The sequence below is a fragment of the Puntigrus tetrazona genome, chromosome 11 (genome assembly GCF_018831695.1).
Source record: "Puntigrus tetrazona isolate hp1 chromosome 11, ASM1883169v1, whole genome shotgun sequence".
Lineage (NCBI taxonomy): Eukaryota > Metazoa > Chordata > Actinopteri > Cypriniformes > Cyprinidae > Puntigrus > Puntigrus tetrazona.
In genome coordinates, this window is record NC_056709.1 from 20,367,876 (window position 1) to 20,386,839 (window position 18,964).

The 18,964-nt window shown below is 36.4% G+C and overlaps 1 protein-coding gene across 20 annotated transcripts in view; it reads left to right on the top strand.

The window, feature by feature from the left end:
• Positions 1–7,535, top strand: part of nfasca (neurofascin homolog (chicken) a) — a 71,208-nt gene extending 63,673 nt beyond the window's left edge. For 17 of the 20 annotated variants that reach the window (XM_043251795.1, XM_043251796.1, XM_043251797.1 and 14 more), the window contains 2 exons: positions 1,486–1,503; positions 4,039–7,535. In XM_043251795.1, coding sequence (XP_043107730.1) covers positions 1,486–1,503; positions 4,039–4,267 — 247 coding nt within the window. In that variant the 3' untranslated portion in view covers positions 4,268–7,535. The remainder of the gene's footprint in view (positions 1–1,485; positions 1,504–4,038) is intronic. The other 3 variants (XM_043251800.1, XM_043251801.1, XM_043251805.1) reach the window with 1 other exon arrangement.
• The last annotated feature ends 11,429 nt before the right edge of the window (positions 7,536–18,964 follow it).

An 18,964-nucleotide genomic window follows, 5' to 3' on the forward strand; every position in this document is an offset into this window, starting at 1 on the left:
TTTTATTTGTGTTATTTATTTGATTTGGGGCTTGTTTAAAATGTAGAATTTAGTTTTGTTGTTTGCATTCATATTATATTTACGTTTTGTTAGCAGACTCTTTTATCGGGGGGAATAAAGGCCCCCTGTAGTAAATCCATACAGTACAGTACAGTAAATATCCATATTTCAAACGTAATAAACACTTTTATCTAAATTTTGGTTATTGCGAAAACCGGAAGCAGTCCTGGTAGATGTCATAGGACGTATGCTTTATGGGAAATGTAGTTTTCCTTACTTTAGCAAAGGCTTATATCGAAATCCTCCAACATTTTTCTTTACAAATTCTCGGTTTGTGCTTCTAATTCATGACTTTTGTTTTGTTTTCTCACGCTCGTCAGTAATCATGTAACACGGATGTACTATGCCGGGACTGCTTCGGGTTTCCACAGTCAGCAGAAGTGAGAGAAAAGTGATTATTACATTTGTAATATGGATATTTATCACACAAAAACACATGGATTCTCTACAGGGGGGGCTTTATTAAAAAAAAACATTGTGAATCTAGTCATAAGTTAAGTGAATCGCTACATCCCTACAATTTAGAAATCCCTAATACATGTCTGGGAAAAAAGGAGAACGTATGGTCACCCTAAACATAATGTAACATAAAACATGGATAGGTTTTTTTTAAGAAGAGCAAACTGCTTGTGACTTGAAACTTGCCAGTTTAGGACACGGTGCAATAAACACTTACAGCACCACTTAAAACACTCATCGCATGGTTCATAAAAAGCTGTTCATCTCCGAGAGTGAACCGGAATATGTATTAAAAGCTTTGGCCTGAAATAAAATGTCAAGTACTGAAGCATTTTATTCCCTCTTAAAATATTTTTGACTCTTATTAAAAAAAAGATCATCATGATTCATTAGTTTTCATTGTAAGGTTAATATTTTAAAAGCTGGTACTGTAATGTCAAGGTTAATTTGTCAAAAAGGAACCAAGGATCTTTCTCCCACGTTCAACACCCTTGAAATGCTGTTCAGTGGAAAGTACAGTACACAACATTCAATGACAGCATGAAACTTGAAGATGATTCTCCTTTGTTCAGAGCAAACTCAGTTGAACGTATATTTGCATGCAAGGTCTTTGCTAGGAAAATGTATGGTTCTTCAGTTCATTGAGACTAAGATACCCTTTGGCTTTCAGAATTTATAATGCTGGAAAGACTCTGCTGGGACTCAGAGCCCTTGGGTTTTGTCAGTGATCTGTATTTAATAGAATGCCACATCTAGAAAATGAACAAAAAGCGAACGACAGATTATTTGCTGAGGGCTGTTTATAATTGTGATGTTCACTGCATCATTTTCTTTTTCCTCTTTTTTTTTTTTTTTTTTTATGTGCCTCTTTGATGACACAAATTCGTTTTATTCATTTTTTCTCACTCTTTCTCCCCTAATCATTTTTATTCTTGGGTGTTTTCCATTCCTGTTGGTCCAATGAAGGTCTCTTGAAAGGGAAAGGTATGAAAAGAGCGGCATTAGTTTCATCTGCCTTTGGACTATTAATCAAGAACTAAAGCTTTTTCTGCCTTGCATTTTTGATTTTAATCGATTCATACACGTCCTTCTCCTTTAGTACTGATAAATGACTGAAAGCATAGGATACATAACATTTGTAATTCAGACATAATAACTTACAACTCACATAACTAACACATTTTTTCCTGTCACTCTAACATGACTCCTAATTCATGCTTCAAAGTTGTTGTTGTTACAATATAGCAATTTACCAAATCTGTGAATTTAATAACATTATTTATTGGGCTGTCAATTTAAAGCAATAATTTACCCAAAAAAGTAATATTGTGAACTCACCTGCACATCATGTAGAATGCACACCAGTATCCTCTGCAATGAATGGGTGCCGTCAGAATGAGAAACAGATGAAAAACATCACAATAATCCACACTGAAGGTGTCTGTCAATTAATAAAGTGGAGCGCTGGTTGAAGAACTGGTGTTGTATGAATTACTTGTGGATTATTGTGATGTTTATCAGTTGTTTTTACCCGCATGCTGACGGCACCCATTCTGTAAACGGTACACTGATTTTACTAATCTGCATGTCATTTTATTTGACAGCCGTATTCATTCATTGTTTGCTTTAAAAATATTCTCGAAGCTACCTGATTTCATGATAAAAGCATACCTGTGGTCATTTTTTTCACAACACACAAAATATGCACCAATAAGTACATATTAAGGTAGTTAGTCATACGAACAGGTTGCAATTTAATGTATGCAACAAGCCCTAATTCATGCTAAATTTTGTCACACATCATCACAGTTTTCATATATACTGTCAAAAGTGATCTGCATTACAAAATACTGATTGCTTTCTTTCACTGGAAATCAGTTCTCCCACTGTTTGAGGTGAAAATCGGGCTGTAAGTGTAAGGACTGATCGATTAAATCAAAAACCCATTCTCTTTATTCCCTGAATTCTTGCTGGTGCAGAGACTGTGTTTGTAGGGTAAAAAGCATTTCCTGAATGTGCCTTAATATAAAGATAAATAAATAAACGCCCGTGGTTTTGCAGTTGTCATGGTGCATGCACAGAACCGTGTCTTCTGGTAATATCTTACTATTTATATTTAATGTACGCATTTGATGCACAATTGCTCATTGTTTATAGAGAGGATATACGCAGTTGGTAAAAGCATTTTTATGACCAGTAGCAATGTATAATATCATGGAGCCTGGTTGTAAACCTTGTTTTGTGAGGGGACAAAGTGGCTTATTTACAGCATTTCAATTTAACAGCCTACGCGTAATACAATTTACAACAAGGTCCATGGATATTACATGAATTTTAAAACGGACCTCTGTGTTAAGTCAATGATTTTTAGGATCTCTTGCTGTTTCTCGGTGCTTCTCAGTTAAAGTACTGTAGGTCCCAGTTCCTCTTGCATGACACTCTTACCCTCCAGCAGAGGTCTGTTTTAATTCAACTCGCATGTATGGGCATGGACGGGGATGAAAGATCTACCTGTGATAATATAGTGCAATGAATGATTTACAGCCATGATAGAACACAGGTAGAGAAGAGTTTGTTTTTGTCGTCTGTAATAAATTTGTTGTCCTTTCACCTTGAGAGTTTTCTTTTCTCCTTGGTGTTTCTCAAAAGTGAGATTTTAGTTTTTCTCAGCATTTGCAATAGTTTTTGCAGGAAATAAAAAGCAAAACTGTCAACTGTTTTGAAAATCTCATTAAATTCAGATACCACATATCTGGGAAATAGGATTTTGGTGTTTTAATATTCTTTGGCAGGGTTCATCTTTATTCAGATTCCCAAAAGCATTGAATGCCTTGGGGGAATTTTAAAACGACTCACTTTTTTGTGATTCACAGCCCCCGATATCCTAGCTTGTAGATTTAAAGTACCTGCAGAAAATTATTCGTTAACTTTCCCTTTAATCTCCATTTTTATTGTAATCAGTTCCACAAGTATTTTTTTTAGTAAATGCTATGTGACTGATAACTTTGGAGTGACAAAAAAGTCACACTGGCAAGACTGAACGGATTAATATTTTGAAAATATGGTTTATATATGTCTATGATAATACAATACATTGACAGAGAGATGTGTAGATACACTACTGATACGCTACTTTTCAAAGTTTGTCAATAAAATGAATAAATAAAAATTAATACTTATAGTACTTATGTTAACAAATGTTTAATCATTTCAAACTTTTTATGCAAAGTATCTAAATAAGAATCTAATAAGAAATTATGATTTCTTAAGATGCAAATCAGCATATTAGAATGATTTCTGAAGGATCATGCGACACTGGAGTAATAGCTCCAAAAAATGCATTTCAAATATCTTGTGTTTATGTAATCAGAATACATGCCTGCTTTTAAATGGTTGTCTAACATGCTTTTGGAGCTAGATGTTGTAGTCACAGAATCCCAAAATGAACAATGCTACTGTAACAGGTCCACGCTATCCGGTCAAACTATGTTCTAACTCTTTTTCTCTCTCTCCCAACAGTAGCGACGAAGACAACAAGCCATTGCAGGGCAGCCAAACATCCCTAGACGGGAACGTGAAAGAGAGCGACGACAGTCTGGTGGATTACGGTGAAGGAGGAGACGGCCAGTTCAACGAGGACGGCTCTTTCATAGGCCAGTACACAGTTAAGAAGGACAAAGAGGAGACGGAAGGAAACGAGAGCTCAGAAGCCACGTCGCCCGTCAATGCCATCTACTCTCTGGCATAGCACCCTGACCTGAGCACGGCGCCCCCAGCGGGCCGGAGGGTGCCGCTACACACGTAAAAATACATATATATACAGAGAGAATTACAAGTATTCACATCGCACTGGAGTGCATGATCCTTCTAAACAAGGGATGGGGAAAGGCAGGTGAGCCAAAAAACGGTGTTCAGAAACCTTTCTTTAAGGCGTCCCCATGCCCCACACAGACTTTAGTGTGCCTTTAGGGCGACGGGGTGGACTTTTGAGCTTTTCATGTGGCTTACGCTCTTCTTTTTTTATTTTGTAAATCTAAATCTGCCCCTTCCTCCTCCTCCTAACTTTAGCTAGCATCAAAGAAACGGAGATACAAGCACCAGACCTGTGACATATCAACAGTGGGTCGACTCAACTGCAGAACGTCGGCAAATACGTTTATCATATTGATATTTCTGCAGTGAACGATCCTTTTTTTTTTTCCACCGCAAATAGATGCATCCAAAAACACAAATTCTCTAGACAGTGCTGGCACGGTTTGATGTGCTTTATAAAACTATGCACTATGTATTACCATTATCGCGCTTTTGGGTTAAAATTGGACGTTAGAATTTCATGTTTTCTTTTCATGTTGAATTTCGGAGCGGAAAAAATAACATCCAGTCCTGGCTGTGTTCAGCACACGACCAGGATTGGTATCATGCTTTCATTTGCCATTGCTCTGTTAATATATTTGTACTGGCTGCAACTATAAAACGCCACCAATATTTATCGGCCGAGATTAGATGGCATCACTTGTAAATGAAGAAAAAAAGACAATATTTTGAAGCATGGTAGTATTTTAGCGCAAAAGGACAATGGAAAGGTTGTAATATGAAGAGTTAAATACGCAATGATATATTCCTTTTTTTTTTTTTATAAGACTTGATTTATATAGTCCTCAAAAGAGAATGAAGATGATGAAATTACATCACGTTTGTTTTTCTTTGTTTCTTTTTTTTTTTAAATCAGCTTGGTGAAGATTTCGGTGTCAGAATAAGTTTCTTCAAGGAGTCTAAAAAAGTTTGGGGTGCATCAATACATAAGTGGGTTATCATATGAGGGTTTCTAGGCATGAATAACTCAACATAAGACATACCGAGTTGGTAAAGAGAAGTGTACATATCGTTTGGGGTTGATCCAGTGATGATTCTCTTTGTCGGGAGAGCAGCTGAGACACTGCCCTGAAGACATGCCACTGTAACTGTAGTGCCGCTCTCTATCTGTGCTCTCATACTACTACCATTACTTTATCTTCTGCACTGCTATGGTTCAAAAGTCTGAGGATCTTTTAAGTTTGCGCCTGGAAAAACAAAATTAAAATTTATGATTAAAAAAAAAAAAATCCAATCTAAAATTTTAGATATTTAATGATATCAAAGTTGATATATATAAATGATTTATTTATGCTTGTCATTATTATTATTATTATTCTTATTTAAATCATTTGCCATTTTGTAATCCGCTCTCAATAGACAAAATCGCTTTCCTTTTGTTTAAGTAGCTAAACACATTGGGGAAAAACACAATCGCAGATTCTGCTTCATGCCAACTTTCGAAAAACATCAGTCTCTGTATGCTTTAAAATCATCCTGGCTTTACACAAACTTGTTGAGTTTATGCCGTTTGATTTCTGCTGTTTCATTTCTCAAACTTTTTGACCTTTCTACATATTTATCTTGATTTTATTTATAAAAAAATAATAGGGACTAATATATTAATAATTTATTGACGACTACGCAACAGCTTTTGGGAGTCTGAGCTGTGATGTCGAAATCTTCTCTGTGTAATGTAGATGAAAACATACTTCAGAGATCAAGGACCATGTTTGTGGCGATGTAAAATAGTGAAAAGTGATGTCAACGTTAAAAGGAGTACGTCTTATTTGTCAATTGTGCTGCTCTTTTTAGTATTAATGTCGTATCACTGCTATTGTGTTAATATTTTAGAATTTATTTAATGTCATTTCTACATAACATGAAATGAAAATATTGTGTATTTATTTTTCTCAAATAAGGCCTCGATCGTGGTGTAAATATACTTTTTTTTTTTTCCCCCTCTTCTTTTTTTTGAGCAGGTCTGCTGTGTTACAATAAGGAAAATAATACAAATTTGGTGCATCCCAAAATGTAAGACTCCGCACACAGGTTTGGGTTCGGGTTCAGTCAGTGATCTTGGGTAATTCGAACGAGACTTGTTTTTGTGTCCTGTCTGTTTTAATCGCAACACATTTCTTCACTCGCGTCCCAATTTCACCCGGCTGACACCGTTACCGATGATGTAAATAGCAAATGCTGTAGAGCTGTACCATTGTAGCATTCTGCACTGAGGATGATACCTTTTTGTAAACATTTGAATTGTGTTATGCAAGAGAAAATGGTTCGTCTGTTCATGTATTACTCCACCACAGGCTCCCATAATTCCTTTCACCCGTGACACGGCCCAGCTGATCATGCTCTTTGAAAGGGCTGAATATCAGGTCATAACTCGCGTTGTCGTATACGATGCCTTCGCAGTAAAGAAATACGTGTTAATGAAATTCCTTGGAATTATCAGATCTGCTTTCTCTCCAGTACCTCAAAGCAATACTGTCCTCGTTTGCCTTTCGCTCTTCTGTTTTCTGCACAGTAGGCCTAGTCTACCAGCTTTTGTAGTGACTTACATGCACAGACAACTCTTTAGATCACACCTGATGTTGTTGTAGCTTTGTGAGTCACACGGTTTAACATCAAGGCAGTTCAGAGTCGGCTTGAATCTATTTCGTCCAGCCTTGCCTTGAACTTCTGCAGCCACTTTTACGGTCCTCAAAGATCCCCTGTTCATGAGTTGTTGTGGACTGGCGATGTTCAAAAATATACATACAATTATATATTTGTTGGTTTATTGCTTATTCTGTCTTTCTCCCAATGTCAGATCATCTGTGTACTTATTAACTGGTAACATGCATAGTTTAGTTACCATAATACAAAGAGTACAATAATTGCCACAACTGTTCTCATGACACGTTTGAGTTTTACAAAACCATACATGTTGATTATTATTATCATCCTTATTGTATTTTTAGCCATTTGTGCATCGGAGCAGCTTTTTAAATTGCTGATCATGCTGGTTAACAGTGTTTCTTTTCTTTTTTTCTGTAAATCTGGCCAAGTAAATGGTCAATCATTATTGTTCGACATGTATGCGTGTATGACGAGATGCTGCAACTTAATCTGCTCGAGACGCCTTTCTTTATAGTAAAGCTGTGTCATTTTCTCAACCTTCTGATCTGTCCTTGCCTCTGATTAAAAAATTGTTTAACTTTTTAAACACTTACTGGTTTCCATTAAATCATAAATATGACATACAGTTTATCGGTTTAATGTTGAATCGATGTAGCAAATTGGCAGATTCAGACTTTAAAGTGCATAATTTAAAAGCTATAAAGTTATGTAGCAGTTATAAAGTTAAATGTGTGTGTGTGTGTGTGTGTGTGTGTGTGTGTGTGTGTGTGTGTGTATATAAAGTATATAAATTAAAATGTTATTGAATTACAAATTTAACTGTCGAAAATGTATGAAATATTGTATTAGCACATACACACACACGCACACACATTTAATAACTTATATATTAAATATACTTATATTAAACTATATGTATATTACATTACATGAAAAAGTAACTCAAAGATGTGTCTTTTAGTTTTATAATTATATAAAATAATAATATAATTATATAAAATAGTACTTTAATATTTCATCTTGATTATAAAAAGCGATTAAATATACATGTAGAATATGTAATTTATTGCAATTAATAATATTTTATTACATTAAATAATGTATCATTTATTTGATACGTATACATTCTAAACAGTGTCATTTATATTCAATGCAGGTAAACACTAGATTAAAACCCATATGATGCAGACCTCTAGTCTTCATTGTCTCCAGTATAATCTGGCCTCTGTTGCACAGGCCAACCCATCATCCACACTACATCTGAGTGAGCCACAACTCTCCCCATTGATTTTACCCATATCCGGACGACTGCAATGACTTCCACAGCTTAATGTAGCCGGTAAGACCTCTTTCTTTTACTCAGACAGCAAGAGGCACAAAAAAAGATGAGTGGTGAAATAAATAACTAGCCTGTGACGATAAATCTGTTGCGGACCCTGAAAGAGCGTACCACAGATATATTTTATTTAGGAGAGATGAATACATTTTGCCTTGACCCCCCTGAGACTGGTAAATATTAATGCCCTCTGCCTTCCGCCATCTGAGAGAAAAGCCAGACCTTTTAAACACCTGTCACATATATCTCTCACGGACACCATTAACTAAAATATCCATGGCCAGAGCTTCGAGCCACCTTTCAGTAGCAGATAGGATTCTGTAATTACTTCTCTGAATAAATGGGGTTAAGTTACTCTCTTAATGCAGGTGCATTGACGAAGTGCATTCGGATGATTCACGTGAAAGCGTGGCACAACATTAACCTGAGATAAGTTTTAATTAAATGGGTTGTTTGATAGCAAAAACAGAGATTTGTTCAAGTTTATGCAGTTATGCAGTCAATTTAAATAATTAGCTGCAAATTTACCCTCGGGCCATCTAAGATGTAGATGTAGGTTTCTTGATCAGAACAGATTTGGTGAAATTTAACAGTACATCGCATGCTCACCACTGACGGTGAATGGGTGCCGTCATGAAGTACTGGAGGTACTTTTGCTAGAAGTCAAGATCACCCAATCTGTTTTGATGAAGAAACCCATCTACATCTGGGAAGGTCTGAAGGTAAGAACATTTTTATTTTAGGATAAACTATTTCTGATAGCATTTTAAGCACTGTAGCCCATTTCATGTTTTCAGTAAACCTAAAATGAAGAGCTAAATCTTAGTCCTAGAGCTAAGAGAGATGATGAATATTATTAAGATAAACGCAGGCCGATGCTCCTGTAATGCAAACTCATGCCAGTTGTCACATTTAAGCCTAAACTGTTCTGAGTTTTCATACACACTTCAACTGCATTTCAACTCACTTCTTATATAGTTTTCCCTCCATAAAGCGGCAAGACGTCAGAAAGCATGGCCAAAAACCCGATCCTGTCATGGTCTTGTCATGGCATAGAGTGCAATAGAAAGTTTTAGAGCCACAGACAAGCACAAGAAGCTCATCAGCCCAAAATGACAATGCCAATCAATAAATATTTAAATACAAAAAAAATTATGAAAACAATGGCATATGAGGATATTCATTTATATTTTGTATATGTTGGCTTCTGTACATTTCCACAAGTTCTGCAAAATAAAAATATGCGCATCTTAAAAGCCCGCTTACGTGTGCGGTATGAAAAAGATCAGACACTTAGCTTTGAGCTCATCCATGTTCATGATGTTATACTGAATCCATTTGTGTTTATTGATCATTCTGTTAGAGAACCATATTTCACATGACATCAGGCTAACTGTCCGCTTTGTAAACTGCATACATAGCTCTTTGCTTCTTTATACGGGCAATAAAATCACCAATAACTGTTCTGCAAAGTCGACCGCTTTATAGATGAGCGTTGTTAAATGCACTTGTAATTATGTTATCAAAGAATGAACATCATGTTCTAGTTTAGGTTTGTGTTTCTGGCTTTGTATAGTGGTACTGAAGAGTATGAGCTGATGTTAGTCGGTGTCCAGCCATGTTTTACAGCCACCTGCGACTTCAAAGGTAAAGACTGAAAGACTGGCTGTTCTTATCTGAGACCACAGCCTTTTTACCAAACCTTTGCTCTCTGGTGAAGAGTCAGTGGGGCACTGAGACCACCCGCAAAGCTTTACTGACAGATAAGCCATGTGAAGTCCTTCATCAAAGTCGCACATCATGATTTGGCAAATTTAGCTTTTAGCTTTTCGTTCTGGGGTTTTAACAAAAGCTGCGCTTTGACAGAATCGGATGCAGATGTGATGCAGGTTAAAAAAAAAGAGCGGTACTGCTTGTTTTATCTTCATATTTTTGCATTTGAAAAAATGTTATATTAAACCACTAATAATGATAATGACCATTGTATGTTTTACAACTATTTAAACACTTGAGCTCAGAAGGTTTATTTAATTGCTTATAAGAAATTAATACTTTGGTTTAGCAAGGATGCATTAAATTTATCAAGTGTGACAGTAAAGTCAGTTATAATGTTACAAATAAATGCTGTCTCTCTTCAAAGCATCAAAGAATGCAGAAAAAAATCATGTTTTTTTAATAAATGATTAAGATGAATAATCATAATAATAACAATAATTAAATGTTTCTTGATCACCAAATCAGCATTATCATGTGACACTTAACCCTGGAGTAATGGCAGCTGAAAGTTCAGCTCGTATTTTAGGCAGCCTTGGTGAGCATAAAAGACAAAAAATGTATGTAAAATATGGGTTAACTCTATACTAAGTGGCCCTAATACCCGTGTACTTACACCGTGGTTACATACTACACCTAGTTAGTATGAAAGTATCTACAACTCTAATATTTCAGTAACTACACACATGTATAAACATTCAGAATGGTATGTGCAAGTACGCTTTACTAAGTACTCGTGTAACTATATTTTGTAACGGCTGTTATACTTTTATCCAGGGGGTGGAGATGGGTAGGTTTAGTGTACTTACATGGTGATTCCTCAGAAACTATCCACTTGATATAAAGTGTATCATTCTGGACATGAACCATGATTTATACGCAAAGCCTAACCTACTGGCCGCTGCTGTGTAACATCAGAGTCATTACATGGTAAATCTACAGGAGTTGTCTCCTTTACCAAAAAGTGATGTCAGTCCTGTTACACTTTTGTACTTGCACATACATTCAGTGGGTTGTTATATGTGTAATTACACAAACATTACAGCTGTAGATACTATGTACCAATGTGTACTTACACTGTGGTCACACACCACTTGCACATCTAGTTAAGTACACAGGTATTGGGACACTGGGGAGTGAACTGGGGCTACTTTTTTACTTTCACAAAGTAGTCAAATTTTTCCAAATAAATGTTGTATAAACGCTAATTCACAATTTGCCTTTTGAATTTTGTTTTCAGTATCATTCGTTTGTCGTTTCAAAATCCATGTTGTATCTAAATGTTTCCATCCTTCAGCAGCCTAATAGATTCATCCTATGACTACAAAATGTACTAGCTGCTTGCCACGTTATCAGGATCTGAAAAGGCTGATGACACTGAGTGCCGGTCATCATTCAACATCACTGCCGTTCTGCTAAACTGTCCAAGTGATTGTCTACTTCAGTGCATGTGGAAAAGTAGCGCCAGCTCTTCTAATGAGGGTGACAGATCACGGAAATGAGGTCATGTATTCAGTAGCGCACAAGAACAGTCGGGCCTGTTAATGGTAGTTGCTTTGTATAGTTTGTGTTGACTATACTAGATAGTCAATATATAGTCAGACTATACTAGAACATGATTTGTTTTCCAACCGTTTCCTTCTGTCCCTTTCAAATACATGCCCAGTATTGATCCTGGCTGATGGACGTACAGTTGTCTGTCAGGTGACATCTGTTCCAGACTCAATCTCTCTGAGTGCACCATATGCAATCAGTCATTCTCTGTCTACTAAATGAAAAGCCTGCTTTTGTGTGTTTGTGTGTGTGTTTATTGTGTTTGCATGACATACATCAAACACAGTGTCACTTTAGATATATTCAATATATATATGTATGGGTCAATGACATCACAGTCATCTTTTTGTCCAAATCAAAAAATACATAAACAATGCAGTTTACGCAGACTTTAATATACTATGTTATATTATATTATATTATATTATATTTTATTATATTATATCATATTATAAACATACAGTCAAATCAAAAGAAAAAACACTTAAGCAAAATACGGACAGGTCAAAGAGTCTGAATAATTTCTGGTCCCAAATTTTTATGAATTTTACTAGTAGTCCACTGTATGAAGAATTTTTAGGTAAAATATGTCACAGTTTACTTTATGTTGCTATTCTCACTATATATATATATATATATATATATATATATATATATATATATATATATATATATATATATATATATATATATACCCTTCTTTGGAAAAGCACACTATTTCAGGTTAAATACAGTAGCTGTAATGCATATTTATCAGTTATTTTGCAATAATAAACATTCCTTTACCTTTTTTTGTATATTAGTATATATGTTATATTATGTCTTTTAAAGACATATCAATCGTACAGTCAGGCATGATTTTGGATAATTATGTTAAATAAACATTTGTGCATTTCTCAGATATTTTGCCCTACTCACAACAACATTATGGTTTCACCCCTTATTTTCTTGCTTGCTTGTTTGACCCTAATATCTGATGAGTGACCGACAGTGTTATTTCTTCTGTGCGACTGACTGAAGTTTGTAAACTGCTGCTGTCACTTGAAAACTGTAAATACCTCTGGAAATATCTCTCATGGCAACAGCAGACACAGAGGTGGGGCAGTACAGCTGTGGAAAAAAAAAAACTTACTTTTGATAAATTTGTTCTCTATCAAAATTAAACTCACCCATATAGTATAGACATCAGTTAAAAGTTAACATGCATGATTTAAGCAAACAAATATTCACATCTTGAAAGATGTGACTGAAAACTTTTATGTACATTCAAGTACATTAAATATGTTTAATGTCATTTAATGGTGTTTTTCTGTATTTACAAAAATACAATGCTTTCTAATTCTTTCCAGCACACCACTGAATCACAATTTCCATGTTCATGTTTACAAACAAAAAAAAACAAAGAAATTAAGAAACTGCCAGAGATTCCAGTAGTGTGACAAATGCATCTTTCACCTTTCAGCATTAATCAGGGACATGTGACATTTGTCACCCACTGATCATTAATCAAGGAGGAAAAACAAAAAGCAGCCGTGAGTAATCTTATTACTGTTCATTTGTCAAACAGGCCTGGTCTGAACGTCAGACGGCACTCTGTGCTTAAAAGCTGCAGCTTCCATCACTCATCAAGCTCTCAATAATTTATGTCACTTATGGCATCTGACCGGAGCAGCAGACCAATATAAAGCTAATGCTATGCGCAGGGATAGGTGCAACGGGAAGATGTTTTCCATCCTCCTGTCAGTCCGTCCAAAGGAGGATGGGGGGGTGGGGGGTTCTGCTCCCTGAGGCCAAATGAAGGCAGATCAGACTGAACAGCCCCAGCTGGCACAATGGGTGGATGCCGCTGGAAGTCAATTAGCTCGCATGTCACCGAGACACACCTCCCTCCCCTGGTCTTCACTCTTTCCATTCTTGACAGTGTGGTGCCATGGGTGCCGTCACCACTGAGCAAGAAGAAATGAAGAGTAACTAATCATCCCACTGAAGGGAAGGGGGTCTAAAATAAATACATATGCTATTAATAATTCATTTAAAGTCCTCAAAGTCAGAGATATTAATCTTTCAAATACGCATTTCATTACTTCTGCTGTCATCTGCTGTTTTCTAAGTCAGCAGATAATTGGGTTCACTTATTCTACCTGTTTTACATTAAATTCCTTTAATTATTATCTGTAAATTACTTTTATAGTACAGTAACAAAATGTAGACAACTTAATGTATATATATATATATATATATATATATATATATATATATATATATATATATATATATATATATATATATATATATATATATATATATATATATATATATATATTATTTATTTTTTTTTGTCTTTAATGTTCTTCAGAGATCATTCATCTGATCATCTGATTTTGATAAATAATATTCATCATTGTGATCCATTTTGGTGATTTTTGTCAGGATTCTTTGATAAACACAAAGCTGAAAGGAACAGCATTTCCTTGAAATATAAGTCTTTTGTAACGTTATGAATGTCTTTACTGGCACTTTTCTTGTCGAATGCTGTATTAATTTCTTTCAAAGAATCTCACCTTTATTACCATACCAAAGAACAATAATACAAAGTACAAAAATCGCAGGCTAACTCATTTTCCAGCTTTTCTCTTTGTAACATGTAGCTGTCAAGACAAGTGAATGGAAGTAATGTGCATGGAAAGCAAGTGCATTCTGCAGTTCTGTCAATCTCTCTAATCGTTACGCAGAGGGATTCTTTTATCTCGGCATCTGAGCCACGTCTCTCCTCCGGATACACAGTTCATAGAGCTTGTGCATCACTTTCATCTGGAGAGCTTCTCGCATGGCTTCGTGCTGAAAGGAACTTCATCTCATTTTGCAATTAAAAGTCTTCTCTTTAGTGGTTGAGATCAGAAAAAGGGCGTCTGGACCGGTTGAGGTCGATGTTCATTTGGGAAATGGTCGATGCGCCGAGGTTTTGGCCAAACCTAACATCAGATGGACACAAAGCACTGTCTTATGACAAAGCGGTGTCACCTCCAGACTTCTGAGGACCTCCAAAAATGTCAGACTCCCCAGGAAGATCAGCCAGCAGACAAGAGATGATAGCCATCTCCCCCCACCTGCCTTCTTTGACAGATCAATGGTCCTGCTCTCTCATATTCTCTCTATCTAGATAATGGGGTTTAATGGGTCGTGTCCCGTGGGATTCATCCACTGTGATAAGAGCCGAGGGGTGTGGTCTGTTTAGGGTCCGGAGGCTCATCTGTTGTGGGTTCGCTCCTCCTGTGGCCATCACTGAACTCTGGTCCTTTTCATGTCAGAATTTTATTACATTTTCAATAAGCACAACAGGACTGAAGAATTAATCAGCCTCAAATTACATATGCAACCATCTGCACATGCTGCTTCAAATGACAAAGATTAATTCTGTTTGCATGGCTAATTTTGTAATCCATCTAGAGCTCAGAATGAACACACATTTCTCTACAAAAGATTTTGATTATAGCCCATTGTGCTTCCTGGAGCCAGTGTTAAAATGAAGTAAGTCAAGTGTTGGAGTTTATATATAATTGTTCACTTTTTTGTGTGGGTGCATATGTTATAGTGCTGTCAAGTGATTAATTGCATCCAAAACAAACATTTTTGTTACATGTATGTATATGTTACATGTAATGCGTGTGTATACTGTGTGTGTGTGTGTGTGTGTGTGTGTGTGTGTGTGTGTGTATATATATACACACACACACACATGCATGAATATATTTAAAGGAATAGTTCACCCAAAAATTTAAATTACCGCCTTTTTTACTCACCCTGAAGCCATCTTAGGTGTATATGAGTTTCTTCTTTCAGACGAACGCAGTTTTGATAAAAATGTATCCTGGCTTTTCCAAGCTTGGTAATGCTTGTGGATAGTGGCCATTATTTTGAAGGTAAATTGGATACAAAAACTAACGTAATAACTGACGTGAAACTAACATATATGCTCTCAAGATCAATACGCACTTGTCAATATTAGTACATAAGCGTAGCACTGAAAAGTGGAGGCTCCTTCATTCTTGTATTAATTTTTCCGTACGTCCCAGCTGTTTTAACGCAGGTGTGTGCTGAGTCTGCATCACATCACGTGCTCCACACTGGCAGCGCCCCGGTGAGCCGTCACAATATGCCCCGCAGGCAGATGGCATTACGACTGCCGCCGCATCATCCTCAATTCCCAGTTCAGGGATTTGCTGTTGTATAGCAGGCAGCCTGGCCTGACACTTTCTAAAGATAAAGATGCTGAAACTGCTCTGAGCTTTATGTTTTTCGTTTTCCTGTTGTCCCCGGGTGGCAGGGATAAACAGCTCTTCGTTGGCAAGCTTGCCCGCTCCCCTCGGATATGTGCTGTGCTGATGTTGTGCTGAAGAAATAGAGCGCGGTGTACAGTTCAAGAGCACGAGGTACAAAAACCAACTGGTGATCACTGGTGGATTCATGTCAGACATATTTACGTCTTATTCTGAAGCCTACATATCTCAACAACACAGTTCAATTCAGTGTTTTAAACCCACTTTTGCGTGCCGTATTTCAACACAGAAACCTATTTACTGTTAGAAACCTTTAAAGACAGACCTGCCATGAGCTCCGAAGTTATTATTAATCGATGCTTCGATTAATCAATGTTTAGGCCACCAGTCAATGTAATTGTATTTAATAGTTAATTGTAGGTGAACACCTATAAACATAAATTATGAAAACAGAGATCCACCAATCAATGGACTGAACTGCATGTGAGGTAACTGTGTCAATCTCCATACACTTTCAAACTTAGCTTATAGTTTTACTAAATGATTTTTAGCGCAAAAATATGTGTGTGTGTGTATATATATATATATATATATATATATATATATATATATATATATATATATATATATATATATATATACACTTTTATAAATCATATATATATATATATATATATATATATATATATATATATATATATATATATATATATATATATATATATACTGAAAACTGAAATCTGCAGTATCTCCAGTGATACTAAGTACGACTAATGAACCATATTTTTTGGTGTGCATGTCTAGTTACTCTGGGAATGTGTTTACAGACTGTTGCAGGCTGACAGGCAGAGCCCAGCAGGACCTCTGATCAACGCAGTCTGTCTCTGCTCAAGTCACACACACACACACACACTCACATATATGTACAGTATACAGCTGGGGGCCATGAAGCCCATTTAAGAGATATGACAGACAGCCCCAAGAGGATCGTGTCCAGGTGCCATCCTTCAGGTAAGAGTGGCAGTGCTGCTTTAGGCTTTTGCCACTGATTCTGTGTCCCCAGGGTATGAAGATTTTTCAAGAAAAGGCCATCAGTGTCTGGGTTATATGAGAGTACTTCCTATCTAAATGCTAATTGTCCCTTTTGCCTGGAGATGAGGAAAGGGAAACAAAATGAAAAAGGCTCCATCGATTGGACATAGGAATAACAGAGGATAGAACACTTTGTTACCAAGTTTTTTATTTATTTATTTTTTGCATGCAGGCATGCATTTATTTATACATATATGCCAGGATATTTGTATGCAAGGCAGTGCATCCTTGTTATGTGATATTTTTATTGTTTCGATGTCTATTGTATTTATGAATTTAAACTAAGGAAAAGGCAGATCTGAAAATTTCTAGTTTATTCTATATGTTTTTTTATGGCTATAGATTTGAGCCATTCAAACATTCAGGCTCTTCGATAATGCTAGGCAAAATATTTTGAACTCTGCAACTTGCGCAAATTAAACATGCAATGTAATTTGAGGAGTATTTAACATAAAACATTTTGCATAGATTATAAATTGTCAATATAGGATATTTGAAAAAATAGTTCCAAAATAAAATAATTTCAAATTGACCACCACATTGTGATACTGAAGTAATATTCTAAAAATGCATTTAAAAACTTATTAAGACATACAATACATGATGTGGATGTGAAAATGTACTAGTAATGTTTCTCTAATCTCTCATATTATCAATACACAATCCGAACCGAGCATTTAATCAGTCTATATTGGGTGACCTCTACATGGGCACAAGGGTTGTTCTTCAGTGGCAGTTGACGGCAAGCAGTGGGGCCTTGGGCAGAATGCTCAAGTTACCCAGAGCTTTTAGACATCATTAGAAATCACAACTATTGATCCTTCTGAAAGCAACAGATGGAGCTCAGCTCAGCCTACCGAGGGTTTGGAGCCAGCTGATACAGTAAGCCCGGGATGACCAGACAGAAACACTATCACCATACTATTCAATTCACGTAGTCGACATGCTTTGTAAGTCAGCTTTTGTTTATGTTGCAGATAGATACAACTTTTGGCATGGATGAAGCATCACGAAAAAGCAGATTTTTTTGTGCAATTGCAAGTATATGCACAAAATGCAGTTTTAACCATATTGGTCAAAAGTATACTTTTTTTTTTTAAGTTTAAGTTTTTTTATTTATCCATTCATTCAGTTTTATTCTGGCAAAGGGCCATAAATATCTCTGCGTTTTCTGTTCTTTCAGCAACACGTTAACATACACTGAATGACAGGTTTTCTTCTGACATCAATAGCTATTCATTACACGGCCTGAACAAAGAGAATCAGAATACGTATCACATCAGGCAGGCGGACGCACACACGGGCTGAGTGCCCGAATCACATGCGCGCCGCCACAGTCCGTGACAGCATTGATGAGATTTGTAGAGGCTCCAGCAGTCAAAATGAAAATTAATACGACAGCAGGGACTGGCGCGCACAGTCAATCAGGGTCCAGGCTCTTAGTATCGGCCTGGTGAGGTCTGGCTTAGACGGGCAGTGTCGGTCTCTGGGGACAAGGGCACTGAAAAACGATCACATCCTCTTGCCTGTGTACAAGAGAGCCAGGGGAGAATGAGGAGTCTGGAACTTCCTGGAATCTCGTGGAATAAATTCATTTAAAACCATGATACTCCAGCATCATTTGCCATGGCCTGACAGCTATTTAATCTCTCCTTTCGTGACTTCATGCTGAGACAACACAATCAATTAACAAATCTCTTTGTCTTCATCTGTGCCAAGCATCTCTCATTGCATTTTGTGTTTTCCCTCTTCTTCGCACGGGCCTACGAACTTCAATTTCAAGATTAGTTTATTACTGGATTATGGCCTTGAGCAACTTTTGCCTGAAACTAGTTTTCTTAATCACATTACGTCTGTATATCTGTGTTCCAGTGTCCAATTTTTCAAAACCAATTATTAAAAAAAAGAAGAAATTGGATAGCATATCTCTTTA